The 15,944-nt window shown below is 34.4% G+C and overlaps 1 protein-coding gene across 3 annotated transcripts in view; it reads left to right on the forward strand.

Moving 5' to 3' along the window:
• EPC2 (enhancer of polycomb 2) overlaps positions 1-15,944 on the forward strand; it is a 117,484-nt gene that overhangs the window by 44,927 nt on the left and 56,613 nt on the right. For all 3 annotated transcript variants that reach the window (XM_037027780.1, XM_037027781.1, XM_037027782.1), the window contains exon 2: positions 2,427-2,586. In XM_037027780.1, coding sequence (XP_036883675.1) covers positions 2,427-2,586 — 160 coding nt within the window. The remainder of the gene's footprint in view (positions 1-2,426; positions 2,587-15,944) is intronic.

Raw genomic sequence — 15,944 nt, forward strand, 5'->3', positions numbered from 1 at the left:
CGAGAGAATTTAGAAAATATTGAGACAAATAAAAGATATAGCATAACATGGGTTTCAAGCAAAAGCAATACTTAAGTATTGCTAGAGGATTTATAAACTAGAAAAAGGACAAACAAAACCCCAAATTAGCAAAACAAAGGGAATAAATATCAGAGCAGAAATAAATGAAGTATTGTTTTAAAACATAGGGAAAAAATCAATGAGACAAAAAGTTGTTTCGAAAAGATCAACAGAATTGACAGACCTGCAGCTACATGAACTAAGGAGTTGATGCAAATACTAAAAATTTGAAATAAAAGAGACATTAAAACTAATGCCAGAGAAATAAAGAGAATAGTAAGACACTACTATAAACAATTACCAATGAATTGGATAATCTAGAAAAACATAAATATCTAGAAACATGCAACCTATCAAGACTAACTCATGAAAATACAAAATCTGAACAAACCTATAACTACTAAAGGTACTGATTCAGTAATCAAATATCTCTCAGCAAAGTAAAGCTCACTACCAAATGACTTCACTGGAGAATTCTACCAACATAAAAACAATTAACACCAGTCCTTAAACTCTCCAAGAAAAATTAAGAAAAACAGAAAATTTTGGAACGTGTTTTATGTGGCCAGTATTATCCTAATACCAAAATCAGACAAAGGAGAGTGGAGGGAGGAGGGAATGAGTGAAAGTGGTCAAAAGTTATAAACATACAGTTATAAGATTAATAAAATTCTAGGACTATAAAGTATAATATAGTGACTATATATATCATGAGAAGTGAGATTTATTCCTGGAATGCAAGAATAAAAATTTATCAGTATATTAAAAGAATCATAATAAAAGAATAAAAGACCATAATAAAAGAATCAGGGACAAAAACCATATGATCATTTCAATTAATGCATTAACAATATTCAACATTCTTTCATGAAAAAAAAAACAAATACTCAACAAACTAGCATAGAGGAAAATTACCTCTGAATACAGAGTGGGACAAAAGTAGATTTACAGTTGTTTGTATAGAAAATACAATACTTTAAAATTATAATACAAGAATAAGCTGTGTTTTAGATACTCCCAATTAGAAACCTACTTTTGCCCCACCCTGTATGTGTCAATGTAAGAAAAGTCCAAACCTGTAGAGAATGTTTATCAGTTTACTTGAGCCAAACTGACAACATCTACGAGGGAGCAAGATCTCAAATGCTGCAGAGAATAACAGCTTTGTAGCTTCTTTTATGCATTGAAATTAAGGAGGGAATGTGAGGAAGATTACATGAAGGTGGACACAAACACAATGAGAATTGGATTACAGGATAGTTAAGATTCCTCACCCTTGCCCTGGCTGGTGTAGCTCAGTGGATTAAGTGTGGGCCTGCAAACCACACGATCGCGGTTCGATTCCCCGTCAGGGCACATGCCTAGGTTGCAGGCCAGTTCCCAGCAGGGGACTCAAGAGAGGCAACCATACGTTGCTATTTCTCTCCTTTCCTTCCCTTCCCCTCTAAAGATAAATAAATAAAATTTTTAAAAAATTACCCTTTAGAAGAGGTCTGAAAGGGGCATTTCAAAAGTATGTTAACCTACAAGCACAGAAACAATGCACAGGGCTTTCCTAAGGCAAAGATAAACCTTTTTTGGGTTTATGTGTTCATTGGTTGCTTCTTGTATGTGCCCCGTCCTGTGACTGAACCCACAATCTTGGCATAATGGGCCAGGGTTCTAACCAGCTGAGCTACCCAGCCAGGGCCTTATTCACTAAATGATTTTTAACCTTGAATCTGAATATGAAGAGGATCTCTTGGAGAGTAACATAACCTAATTTTTTTCCCATAAGGTAAAGCTGGTTTGTTGGGAATGATCCACAGTGGGTCAAGGGAGAAAAAAGTAGGCAGTAAGTGTTGGAGGTAATTGAAAAGTTCTTAGAATCTGGGTGTATTATATAGGAATTTTTGTTTAACTTTTGTCTCTTGCACATCATTTCATCTTTCTTTGAGTTATACAGAATTTTGTATTGTTGAAGTTTCAAGTATATAAATGCAGAAGAACTTAAAATCTGTCATAAAAATTATTTCTGTATTTGCATATTTATTTGTAATTTGTTACTGGTGGCAGACACCTCAGTTACTTTAGCAAACAAGGGGTTAATTTTCTTGTAATTAAGATGTTAAATTGTAGTTTGTGAATATGTGTATGTTTTTAAATTTTCTACTTATTAAACTTATAATCATATAAAGTGATCCCAGCATGAACACAAGTGTTAAAGAAAAGTGGTACCAATGGTTTCTGTAGGTCTGCGGCAAAGGGAGTATTTATAATTGATTCTTAAAGCACTTTGCTATTATTAAACAGTGAAATTTAAATATAATTTTGCATTGAAGTAATATTGTTAAAACAACTTATGTTGCTTACTTTACATTTTCCAGGAACATCATTTACAGCGAGCTATTTCAGCACAGCAAGTGTTCAGAGAAAAAAAAGAGAGCATGGTCATTCCAGTTCCTGAGGCAGAGAGCAACGTCAACTATTACAATCGCTTGTACAAAGGAGAGTTTAAACAACCAAAACAGTTCATTCATATTCAGCGTAAGTTTGCTAATTCATTATTTTCTGTTTGTAATTTAAAATCCTTTCTCTCTTTTGCCCAAAGAGATTTTAATTTTTCAATTTATATACACGGATAATAGAAATGTAAAACATTAAAGAATAAAATCCTTCTGTTTATATCTGAACTTGGAGATTTTGAGTGTTTGTTGTGTTTGGAACACTTGATGTTTATGTAGCATAGGATTTTGTATAGCACTTACACTTTATTATGTGGCTACAAGTTGGTGGATTACCAAGCCTAAATAAGATTTATTTTAAAAACCTAATGGCTGTAATGCCAATTAGGTGTGAGTTCTGAAATTGTTTAGAATTAGATCCTGCCTTCATCTAGTTACTATAAAATTCTAATTCTGCCTCCATGATACTCTCTTAGGTTTCTTTCCGTTGTTACTATTTTAAGTGATCGCCATCTCTTGCTTAAATTTAATCTCATAACTATTATGTTATCCCCCGCCCCACCCCAATCTTGTATCCTTGCGCTCTTCTAGTCTGTCAATACACAAAGTCCACCAGTATCAGAGTGGTCTTCCTGATGTGTCGCTCTGGTTTAAAATCCAATTGTTCTTTATTGTCTACAGTAGCAGTTTTCAGTTGACAGACATGCTAGTGTCTTGTCTGATAGTATCTAACACACACACCCCTTGAGTAATTTGTTACAATAGAAATTCCAGAGCTCCGTTCGGCCTACGTGTCTGAGCATCTCTGGTATATAGCTTGGTAATAAGAATTTTTTTTAAGTTTCTCAAGTAATTCTGAAACGTTTCCAGATATAAGACTGTGACTGTGAGATCTTGTGAGATCTATTTTTTAATTGATTCTAAGATGCACATTTTTTCGTTTCTTATCTTTAAAATTGCATTTTAAATTGCTATTCTCCAAGATTAAGTTCTGATTGAGTTCTAAAGAGAATCTACATTTGTTTCTGCTGGACATCTGAGGATACTACTAATCTGAGACTATTTTAAATATTTTGCTTGCTTGTTTTTGGACTACACTGGTAGCTTTAGTTCAGACTACAGACCTGCTTGGAGTTCAACTCTCTGGGGAGGTTCCCGCCCAGTTCCCGCCCCCCACCCAGTCTACCTAAGGGCAAGTGGAGAAATACAAAGTTCTTTGCTTTTCTTTTCTGCATGGGCAGTTGTTTTTTTACCACACACGGAAGTTGTTGCTGTTTGGGTAGTGCAGCTTAATGTAGGAACATTTCGTCAAACTTCTTAATAGACTCCAGCACAAAGTTTTCTTTTTCTTATTGTAAAGTCATAGTGCATCTTATAATGAATTGATCACCATTTAGATTTGACAGAACTCGGTAATGGCCAGTTCTCCGTGTTGAGTACAAGGTACTTTGTGATTTATTCCCTGACTGCTCTGTTAACCTCATTTCCTGTTGCTCTTTCCTTGACTCTGACCATAGGGACTAACTACAAATTATACACATTTGCCTACTTTAACATTTCACAGTTCCTTACATGTGCTTGCTATTCAATATTCAAGTTTTATTCCCCTTCCTAAAGCTCATTTAAGACTCCCTAACTCCCATTTGAAGCTTACCCAGACTTTTCTCATTCTATCTCTCTTTGCTTACCTGAGTACCCTGTACATGGATAACCTCTGTTAGAGGCCTCACTATGTATCACTGCAGTTATTTGCAGCCGTTCTTTCTCTCCTTTTAGACTGTGAGTTCCTTGAGAACAGAAGACTTTCTTTTATTTTCTCTTTGTGTCTTTAGAGTAAAGTGCATGGCTTATAGATGCTTAATAAATGGCATGTTTGTTGACTGATTAAATTGTTTTTAAGTGGTTTTCATAAGGCTGTTAGGTGTCAACCATTTTCAAGAGACTTTTTTTTTCTCCCTAGCATTCAAGAGAAGCACATATGAAAAAAGTATTTGTTGTAGGTTTCCTCTGTGTTCTTCAATTTTCAGTTCTTTTAGCTTGTTGAATTTGCCTTATCTTTGTATCAGGAAGGATTTAGATGTTCACAATAGGAATTTTAACGATCTCTCAAGCCAAAGTATCCAATTTTTTTTTTAATAACAGTATAGCCAGGAAACAGGAATATCTGTAGAAACCATTTTGAGAAACCAAGAATCAGGAAATTGGGTGTAACTTACCTGGGTCAGGCCCATTGGATACAGTAGACATTAATCTTGTTTTAATTTTTTAAAATTTCATTTTATTCTATTGTAAAAAGTGAAATAAAAATAATAGAAAATTAATTTAACTTTCTTTTTGTTTATCAGTGTATATATTCTACATGCTATATAATTTCATACTATGAATATAATTTTTCTTTATTTATAAGTTTCTCATGGTTTTATATTATATAATGTCTTTTCATTTTCAACGTGTATCACTTTTTCATCAAATTGATATTCCTCATTTTCTTGCCTATATGCCTATTATTGGCTTTAAAGCTATCGCTAGTAAACCTTAATCTTGTGTAATTGAAAATATTTTCTAGGAAGCCTTTTTTAAAAGTTTTTTATATATATAACTTCTTTCTAAACCCTTAAATACAAAGAATTCAGATAATGTTGCTTTGGATTTTTTCTTCTTTTAGTGATTTGAAAGAATCCCCAATTTGCCTGGCTAGAAAGAGATACCACAAAATCTCCACAGTAGGGTGGCCTCGTTCAGGCCCATCATATTGCTTACCTGGGCTTTGACAGAACCCTCTTTATTGGTCTCTCTTCTGTAGTCTCTGTGCCTTCCAGTCTGTTATCCACACTGCCACTATTGTAATTATTACCCATTTAGAATTTTTTCAGCACTCTCTGATACATATAGGATAAAATTTTATTATTTTTGTACATGTAATGTTGAGACCCTTCTTTGTGCCTGTCCTGCCACAGTTCCCTGTGTGTTCTACTATGACACCAACCTTATTGAAATGAACTGTTGGGAGCTGTTTCCTTCTCTTCTTGGCTTTAAGCGCCTAAGAAACAGAAGCTCTACCTCATTCACCACATAATCCTTAGTCTCAATATACTTTTTTCTTCCACTTCCTATAACTCTCCGTACTTTCAGCTATACTAATGAGCTCCTTGCAACTCACAACTCTCTGGCTTACGCCTAATTTTCTCATGCCTTTATGCCCTCACATAACCTTTTACTTTTCTGCTCCACTTGTTAAAGCATAACCTGTTCTCCACCTCTCATCTCCCGGATCACCTGGAGGAGCCTTTTCCTGATCCCTTTAAGTCTTTGGCACTGTTTACCTTAAGTCCTCCTGTGTCAGGTGCACACCTTCAGTGTGGCAATGACCATTTCAGTTGTGGTCGTTGCCCTCTGTTGCCTCAATAGACACAATGCTTATTGAGAGCAGGGGATCTTTTTTCTTTTAATTTCACTTCCTAGTATAGTACCTAGCATATGGTTATGTGTGTAATTATTTGCTGAATAAATAAATGAGTGAATGGATGGTTGAAGATAAAAACATACACATCATGGCATTTTTCAGACATCAGGCTGTAGGACTCAAAATTGTGTATAGAATCAAATATAAGAATAAAATTATTAGTGTGTACAGTGAAATTGAGAGACCCACTGTATGGATCCAAGTTAGAAATTTAAAAGTTCTGTTACTCACCAACAGTGTCATTTTAGGGCAAAAAGTGTCTGCCAAGAAGGACCTGGGAGTGGACTGACTCCAGTTTTGGTAGGGACGTGAGAGAAACCTTGTTCCTTCCTGTCCCTTTTAGTACCATTTTTTCATAGTCACCCATTTTGTATTCTAGGGAACTTGATTATAATACACTGGGGTATTCTTACCAAGTTGGAAGCATCTTGGAAGCACATAGAAGACCCAAGATGCTCAAACTGTTCCTCATTTAGGCTAACTACATACTGATCAATTGTTTGTGTTATGTGTGTAGAAAATGCTACCTTCATTTTACTTATGTTATACCTACAGTTACAGCAGATTTACTTTGGGTAAGTCAACACAAATGTTATAATTCTTTAATTCCGTTTGGAGTTTAAGAACTTCATTAAGTTTAGGATCCAAACATTTCTTCTTAAGGAAATAACTCTGTTTACTTTGTACTAAGTTATATATCTTGACCTCCCATGACCTTTCATTTAATAATTTTTTACAGTTCACATTAGGTATCAGGATTTTAGAACATGATGGAACTGGAGATAGTGTTTCATAAGTATTCTGAAGTTAATTTTTGTCTAGTTTTTAACTCAATTAGGTAGTTCTTGATAGCACTACTTTTCTTGTACTGGTAGGAAGCTTCGCTTCCCCTTCACTGCATTACACACACAAACACAAATTAGTAGACCATCTCACTGCTTTTTGGCTGAAAGGACAGGTAGGGTAGCACCCTCTTATCTGTTAGGTAGTGAAAGCAATTCTAGCAAAGGAAATTGTATTCTGTTCTTTTATATCTGTGGCCAAGATCTTAAGCCCTGGGAAAGTACTTGTGTGTGTGTACTCTACTGTGTAGCTCAGTACACTTGAGGCTGGCTCCTTCTCACTTTTATTAAGCAGACCAGTATGTGCTGGAAAAAAATCCCATTTATTCAATATAAAGTGGACCTGAATAGTCCACTAGGCTTTCAGCAAGAGTGAGACAGATAGATGCTGGCTTAACATCCAACTTCAATTTCATTATCCTTGGAATGTCCTTTGCTTTCTCATTAAACAAATATGATGGTAATTGACCCTTGTCCCTGGTGAGACAAACACGTCTTGATTGGAAAGAGTTGAAAAACATCCCAAATGAAGAGTTCTGTATTCTTTTGTTTTCTTTTTCGATTCTATTCTATTCTATTTTTTTAAGATTTTCATTATTATTATTTATTTACTTTTAGAGGGGAACGGAAGGAGAGAGGGAGAGAAATATCAATGTATGGTTGCCTCTCGTGCATCCCCTGCCCAGAACTGGCCTGCAGCTCAGGCATGTGCCCTGACTGGGAATCAAACCGTAGTTGTTTGATTCACAGGCCTGCACTCAATCCACTGAGCTACACCACCCAGGGTGCACTGTTTTGTTTTATACAGTTAAACTTCTTGGTGAAAAGGATGCATTCTAGGGACATCATTTTCTTTTAAAACTCAATGGATATATATTAAGAAGTCAAATTGAGTACAAGTCCCATGAAATGACATCAAACATTTAGTAAATAGTAGAAAAACAGAATCACAAGTAAAAAAGCAGATTATATCTGATTTATAAAGAACACATTCCAGGTGAAGCTGGATGCCAGGTCATGGTGATTAGAGAGAGGGATTATAAAAGGGACAGTGAGCAAGGCCTGGCACTGAAGGCAATCTACATTCAGATTCAGTAGCTTTAAGTCTTTTCCTCTCTTCTTTCTTAATACTGGGCTGACCTTCTTGTCTTTGTATAAAGCTGTGAGTGGGGGCTGAAATAGTAGACCTTTATCTGGATAGCTACTAACCCAGAAAGGAGGGGGAACCCCTGAACTCAGAAAATATTAAATATTAAGGTAATGCCAGGTATTTGGGGGAAAAGCAAAATAATCATTTGACAGTCTGGGATAGAGAGGTGAAAGAGAAGTTTGGATACAAGGAGAGAACTCCTTTGTTCTATAATGCATTTATTTATATCCACTATGAGTATCAGCACACAGGGGTTCCTTTTTCTCCATTTTCTCACTGGCATTTGCTATTTTTTATCTTTTTGTGGTTTCCATAGTTTTGCCTTTTCTGAAATGTCATATACATAGGTGGAATTATGCAGTACTTAGGTTTTACAGACTAGGTTCTTTTACTTAGCAGCATGCATTTAAGATTCTTCTGTGTCTTTTTGTGGCTTCACAGTTGACATCTTTTTATAATTGAATAATATTCCATTGTATGGATATGCCACAGTTTGTTTATTCATTCACCTGTTGAAGGACATCTTGCCTGATTGATCCCAGTTTGGAGCAATTATGAAAAAAAACTCAGTATTTCTTTGTAGGTGTTTGTGTTATATCTACTTGAAGTATTGATCCTTCATCATTGTATAATGCCCTTCTTTATCCCTGATAACTTTCCATGCTCTGAAATCAGCTCTGTGTGAAATTAATATAGCTACTCCTTTTTTTTTAAAGTGTTAGGGTATACTTTTTTCATCCTCTTAGTCTATATGTGGCTTTGTATTTAAAGTGGGGTTATTGGCAAATAAGAATTGGGTCTTTTTTTTATTCTAACAGTTTCTTTTAATTGCTGTATTTAGACCAGTGATATTTAAAACAGTTATTGGTATAGTTGGATTTCTGTCTACCGTGTTTGTTACTGTTACCTATTTGTTGCCTTGGTTTTAATTAAGTATTTTGTTGTTCATTTTCTGTCCTTCTTAGCATATCAATTACACTTTAAAAATTTAACAGAATTTTTAACGGTTGTCTTAGAATTTCCACTATACATTTACAGATAATCCAAGGTCACTTCCAAGTAGCACTATGTCACTTCTTGGATAGTGCAAGGACCTTCTAACAACAAAATACTCTGTTTCTCCTGCTTGTTCCTTGTATCATTGCTGTCATTTGTTTGGCTTATGCATAAGCATACATAATCAGATACATTTTTACTGTTATTTTGCACAGAATTGTTAATGTGTTAAATTAGTTAAGAGTAAGAAAAATAAAAGGTTTTACTTTGCCTTTACTTAGTCATTATTCAGAGCTCCTTTTTAAATAAATCTAAATTCTTGACTTATATCATTTCCTTCTCTCTGAAGAACTAATGCTTCTTATAAGGGAGGTCTACTAGCAACACATTTTCTAAATTTTTGTTTGTCTGAAAAGGTCTTAATTTATTTTTCATTTTTGAAGGATGATTTCATAGGGTACAGAATTTATGTTGGTGCGTTTTTTTCTCTCAACAATTCATTATTTCACCATGCTTTCCTCTTAGGAGCTTGCATGGTTTCTTTGTAGACTCAGGTCTACTTCTTATCTTTGTTCCTCTGGGTAGATGAGATGTTCCCCCCTGACCTCTTTCAAGATTTTTTTCTTTATAGTTGATTTTCTGAAACGAATGTGATATGCCTAGAAATAGTTTGGGGGGGGTGCATTTTTTTATGCCTGGTGTTGTCTGAGCTTCCTGAATTAGTGGTTGGGTATGACATTAATTTTGGGGATATTTCAGTCATTGTTGCTTTAGATGATGAAGCTATTCCTTTCTGTCCATCTTTTCCTTTTGGTAATCCTATTACATGTATGTTTTATAGTAATCCCACAGTTCTTGGATATTTTATTTCTTTTTTTGTTTGTTTGTTTTGAAGTCTTTTTTGTCTTTTCTGGTTTGGAAATTTCTGTTGTCATACTGTATTTCTTTTTGACTCTTTTTTTTAGAATTTCCATCTCTACTTTTTACAGCTGTTATAAGATATTATATTGGGAATTCAGAAATCTTACTGCTGAAGAATGTAGAATTATAATGTCACATAGATTGTTTTGAAGAGAACGTGGATGGCACTGGAGGAATAATACATAGGTAATGAGTGAGATACTTGCTTCAAAATCACCCCTTCTTCCTAAAACACTTAATCACTTTATATTATAATTAAATATTACTTGATTAGACAGTTACCTAGGAGTAAGAAACACTTTTCATCTTTTTGATTACTCTCTCTTTAATTACTCTTCTGGCCCTGTTCTAGTGACATATAATATTAAACATTGGAATATTTATGAGTTATTTAATTTTCTGGAATACAGAATTTAGTCTTTGAGAACAGCTACATTAGATATCTGTGTCTTAGCACTGGCTTGTATTTAAATTAGAATATAAGAGATTAGTTGAGAAAATTGCTTAATATATATATAATACATATACATTTATTTACTTTTTGTTTTAATATATTAAATATTTTAAGTTGGTCTAATTTTTAGATTATGGAAAAGTTACAAGAATAGTATAAAGAATTCTCTATACCCTTCTCCATGATTTCACCAAGTGTTAACATTTAATAATATTTGCTTTCTCTTTCTTTACCTTTCTTTTTACTCTCATACTCTTTGTGTTAGTCATTCTCTCTCTTTCCCCCAGGTTTTTGTTCCAAACCCTAAGTTAGAGACGTCATGCTCCTTTATTTCTGAATACCTTGGTGCATGTTTCTTTAAAACAGATTCTCTTACATAACCACAACACAGTTAACAAATTCGTTGAATTATCATTGATTTAATCATCTAATCTTAACTTTAGTCCCATTTAATAGTTTTCTGAATGATATTCTTTATAAGTGAAGGAAAACTTACGATGTGTTGCATTCAGTTGCCACATCTCTTCCTGTTCTTAAGGTTTTTTGTGCTTCATGCCGCTGACACTTTGGGTACAGGCCGTTTGTTTTGTAGAATGTTCCTCGGCTTAGGTTTGTCTGTTTCCTCATTACTTCATTCAGGTTAAAATAGGGGTTTTGTTGTTATTGTTGTTGTTTTACTGTGGTAAAGAATAATAAATTTTATCTCTAAACAGTTTTTAAGTGTCTGTTATAGTACTGTTAATTCTACACATTTGTTGTACAACAGATCTTCATCCTGCTAACCACTTTCTACTTTTTGTCTCTGTTAATAAGACAACCTTAAATACCTCATGTAAATGGACTCTTGTGGTATTTGTCTTTTTGTGACTGGTTTAGTTCATTTAACTTCTCAGGGTTCATTGATTTTGACAAAAAATTTAAGAGTAAATGATATTCCATTATATGTATACATTACATTTTGTTTATCCATTAGTCTGTTGTGGACATTTAGATTGCTTCCACATCTTGACTGTTATGAATAATATTACATTGAACATGGGTATTCATGTCTGTCTTTGAGGTCCTGTTTTCAGTTCTTTTGGATATATACCCAGAAATTTGATTGTTAGATCACATGTTAGTTCTGTTTTTTAATTCTTGAGGAAACTCCATACTGTCTTCCACAGAGGCTGCATTTTATCATCCTATCAACAGTGCACAAGAGTTCCAGTTTCTCCACATTCACGCAAATGTAATTTTTCTTGTTTTTAAATTTTTTTATTGATTTATTTTTAGAGGGAAGGGGAAGGAGAGAGAAAGAGAAACTTCAATGTGATAGAGAGACATTGAAGGGTTGCCTTTTCTACGTGCCCCAGTGGGGAACGGAACCCACAGCCTAGGCATGTGCCCTGACCAGGAGTCAAACCAGCAACTTTTTGCTTTGCAGATATAATGCCCATCCATCTGAGCAACACTGGTCAGGGTTTTTTGTTGTTTTATAGTAGCCATCCTAAAGAGCATGAGGTGATAATACTTTGTAATTTTAACTTATAATACCCTAATGATTTAGTGATGTTGAGCACCTCCATATGTTGTTGACTATTTCTATAGTTCTTCAAAGAAATCACTCTTTAAGTCCTTTGCTTATGTTTTTATTCTTTTTGAGTTGTAGAAGTTTTTATATATTCTGAATATTAACTCCTTAGTATATGTTTTGCAACTGTTCTCTCCCATTCTGTTATTTTCCTTTTCACTCTTTTGCTTGTTTCCTTTGCTGTGCAGAAGTTTAAGCTTGGCACAGTCCCATTTGCCTATTTTTGCTTCTGTTGCCTGTGCTGTGGTATCAGCCAAGAAATCATAGTCAAACCTAATGTCATCAAGTTTTTCCCTTCTTGTGCTCTTCTAGTTTTAAGTTGCAGGTCTTATGTTTAGGTCTTTAATTCATTTTGAGTTACTATTAGTATCTGTGTATGATGTAAAATAATGGTCCATCTTTATTCTTTTTCACATGAATTTCTCAGTTTTCCAAAACCATTCATTAAAGATGTTATCCTTTCTCCATGTGTGGTCTTGACACCCTTTCAGATTATTTGATAATATATGCTAGAAATTTATTTCTTGGCTCTGTTTTATTGGTCTATGTGCTTGTCTTTATGCCAGTACCACACTGATTTGATTATTATAACTTCCTAATATGTTTTGAAATCCTAAATGTATTTTTAAATGGGATACCTTATATTTCCAGTAGGGCTGGTTTTTGAAAAGAGTATTTGGCAAAATGCTTAGCACAGAGTCTCTTTAGTGAAGGAAATTAATTATTCATTGCCTTCCACTTTATTTTTATATGCTTGGTTTTTTGCAGCTGTATTAAGAGTTCTATTTCAAAACATCTGATGTCTTCTAAATACAGAGTTTACTTCTTTGTCCATTCAGTACTTTGCTAACATTAAAACTAATATGCTTATAAGAATACTGCTGTTTAATCTCTTAAATTCCTGATTATTTAGTGGGCTATGGAGGTATGTTATCTTTCTGTGACTTATTAATTATTTTTACACTATTAGATATACTAGGTACAAGATTAGAATGTATATTCTTGCACATATCATGTACAATGATAGAATTAGTTTGTAGTGGTTAGCTACTTCCTGTACCCAGGTGTCTAAGTGAGGCTTTTTACCTTCAATCTGCATTTGTTGAATAATTGGTTGAGAGTGAATGAGAAAGTAAGTGGTCTGAACAGAAAGTGGGGAAAATCTGATAGTATAGAGGGATCACTGACCCTGAATATTATTTTTAAAACAAAACCTTTTTAGATTCACAGAATAACATGCTTTTATTTTATTTTTAAATAGATTATGTATTCAGATGATTTCAAAATAGAAGTGTATAAAAACATCCTCATCCCTGTCCACTTTTCACTCATCACCCTCCCCTTACAAGTCAGTCACTTTTATTACTCCATATATCCTTTTAGGGTTTTGCTATGCAAATTCAAACACATAAGACTTCATGGTGTTTTTATTTTATTTGTTTGTTTGTTTGTTTGTTTATTTATTTATTTATTGAGAGAGGGAAAGGGAAGGAGAAAGAGTGGGAGAGAGAAACATCAATGTGTGGTTGCCTCTCATGTGTCCCCTACTGGGGACCTGGCCCGCAACCCAGGCATTGCCCTGACTGGGAATCGAACCGGCGACCCTTTGCTTCACAGGCCCATGCTCAATCCACTGAGCTACACCAGCCAGGTTTTATGTTTTTATACAGCCTCTTAGCATGCCATTTCATGTACTTTTTGACACCCTTTTTTTTGTGTGATGCATATAATCTGAAAACTGTCCCATATTAGCATATAGTGTATGTCATTCTTTTTTAGTGCTACATAATGGTGTACTTTGTTTGGATGTGCCATTTTATTATCCAGTTTTCTATAGAAGGAAACTTGGATTGTTTTCAGTCTTTTGTAATCACAAATAGTGCTTCAGGAAGAACTGTGAATAAACAGAATTTCATAAGAGTGCGAGTATATCTGTCTCTTACAGAAATTGCCAAGTTGCCCTCTATAGTGGACATACTATTTTGCACTTCCACTAGCAATGTCTGAGAGTGCTTGGAGCTGGGTCACAAGGTTGGTTTTGAATTTTTTTGATTTTTACCAGTCTAATTACTGGAAGATGATACACTTCAGTGTAGTATTTTTTTAAATCCCTAAAAAAATTGTTTTTAGATTTCCAGAGAAGTAGCAAATGTAGTTCATAGTGTTCCTGTATACCTCTTATCCAATTCAGTTTTCTTTAATATTCTCATCACGTATTACTGTGGCACCTGTGTCAAAGATGAGAAAGCAATGTGAGTACATTATTCTTAACTAAAACCCAGACTTTTGATTTTTCTTAGTATAGTTCTAATTTGGATTTCTCATTATGAACGAGGTTGAGTGTCTTTTCTTATGTTTACGAGCTATTAGCAATTTTATCCTTGAACTGTTACTGTTTTTAGTCCAGTTGTCTATTGAATAGTTAGAAAATAAGGGAGAAAGAGTCTAAAGAAGACTTAAGAAAAAGCATAGTAATTAGATGGAGAAGAAAAGGATCATTATCTTTACACACCTTACTTTTTTTAAAAAAAAACTATTCACTATTGCATTCCTTAGGTCCTAATATAATTTTTATTTTCACCAATAACTTTATTGATTTAGAGTATGTTGGCTATCTCCTGCATAGTAGAATGTTGATTGTTCTCAGTGTTTCGATCTGATCTCTGTCAACTTCCACTGGTCTACCAGACCATGGAGCATTGCCCAGCTAGAAAATCTCTAGCATGAAACTTCACAAACCGCTTTTGACACATTCAACCAGTCACAGCATCTTTTCCATACACTGCACAAATCTTTTTATGCTTTTCAGTTACATTTTTATTTTTCTTGAAATAATAAAGTGTAATATGCCAAAAATGTCATTTATTTTCTTCCATTTTCAGTATTAAAATTCAGTTTCTGTGCTACACAAAAAATTCACCACTTTTGATGAGGTTTTCTTTTTAAAGTACACACTGATATGACAGCTGTCACAATACAATCTAACAAAATTGTTTCAAAAGAAGTTAGAGACAACTAAGCACTACTAGAACCATCTCACAGGAAAAAAACAATCAAATTTTTTGGCCAACCCGTAGTTATCCAGTCTCATGGTCTGTGGTTTCAGTAGTTGTCATCACTGTTACTAATTTTTTGCCAGTAATATTTGTTATTTGTATAAAATGTTAATTCTTTAAAGTGGGAGATGAATGTTGGTTGACTGGTCAGCAAAAACACTTAGATAGAATAATCCTTATTACAGTATAAACCTGGGGCTTTTTTGTAATCAGTAGAGAGGCTTGGATCGCTATATGATCTTGTGGAAAGTGGCCTTGAACTCCTCCTCTGCGTTTGTACATTGGGAGGGAGAGTAAGGGAGGACTCTGACCAAGTTTTATAACTGTAGGAAATCTTGGAGAATTAGTCAAGATTCATGATCTTCTCTTTGAACATTAATGCTATCTCGGTTCAATATTGAGAACTGCTAGGCTTGGAGACTATCAGAACCTTGGAGAGCTCCAGGCAAAGGGAAGATGGTGCTTGGGTTGTGTCTGAGCTTTGAAATATGCTTGCTTGTCAGTAACTATTTTCAGACTTATTTGAAGCCTGAGAAGATTTACAAATTTTAAAAGTTCAGTCAGTGTATTTCATATTAGGCATAAGTAAAGTTTATAATATTTTAAGAGCAAAGACTTGGATTTAGATCAGTGGTTCTCAAAACATTGCCCAACATCACTTGGGACCTTGTTAGAAATGTGAATTCCCAAGCTCTCTACATCTGCTGAGTCAGAATCTGGTGGTCAAGCTCAGTAATCTGTTTTAATAAGGCATGCAAATGATTGTGGTGAATGCTAAAGTTTGAGAAACACCGGTTAAAGGTGCTGATGATGCTTGCATATCAAGGAGAAACTTTTGTCAAATCTCTAGACTTCAACTGTCCTTTAATATGTGTGCATACAACTTCTATGGACATCTGGTTCTGAATTTTTGTTCATTTTGAAGGTTGATATGGATCATGTAGCCTCCAATCCTGTCTTATTGATGATTTGTATCTCTTGCAGT

Source organism: Sturnira hondurensis, unplaced genomic scaffold, assembly GCF_014824575.4.
Source record: "Sturnira hondurensis isolate 20B ecotype Veracruz unplaced genomic scaffold, ASM1482457v3 Scaffold0019428, whole genome shotgun sequence".
Lineage (NCBI taxonomy): Eukaryota > Metazoa > Chordata > Mammalia > Chiroptera > Phyllostomidae > Sturnira > Sturnira hondurensis.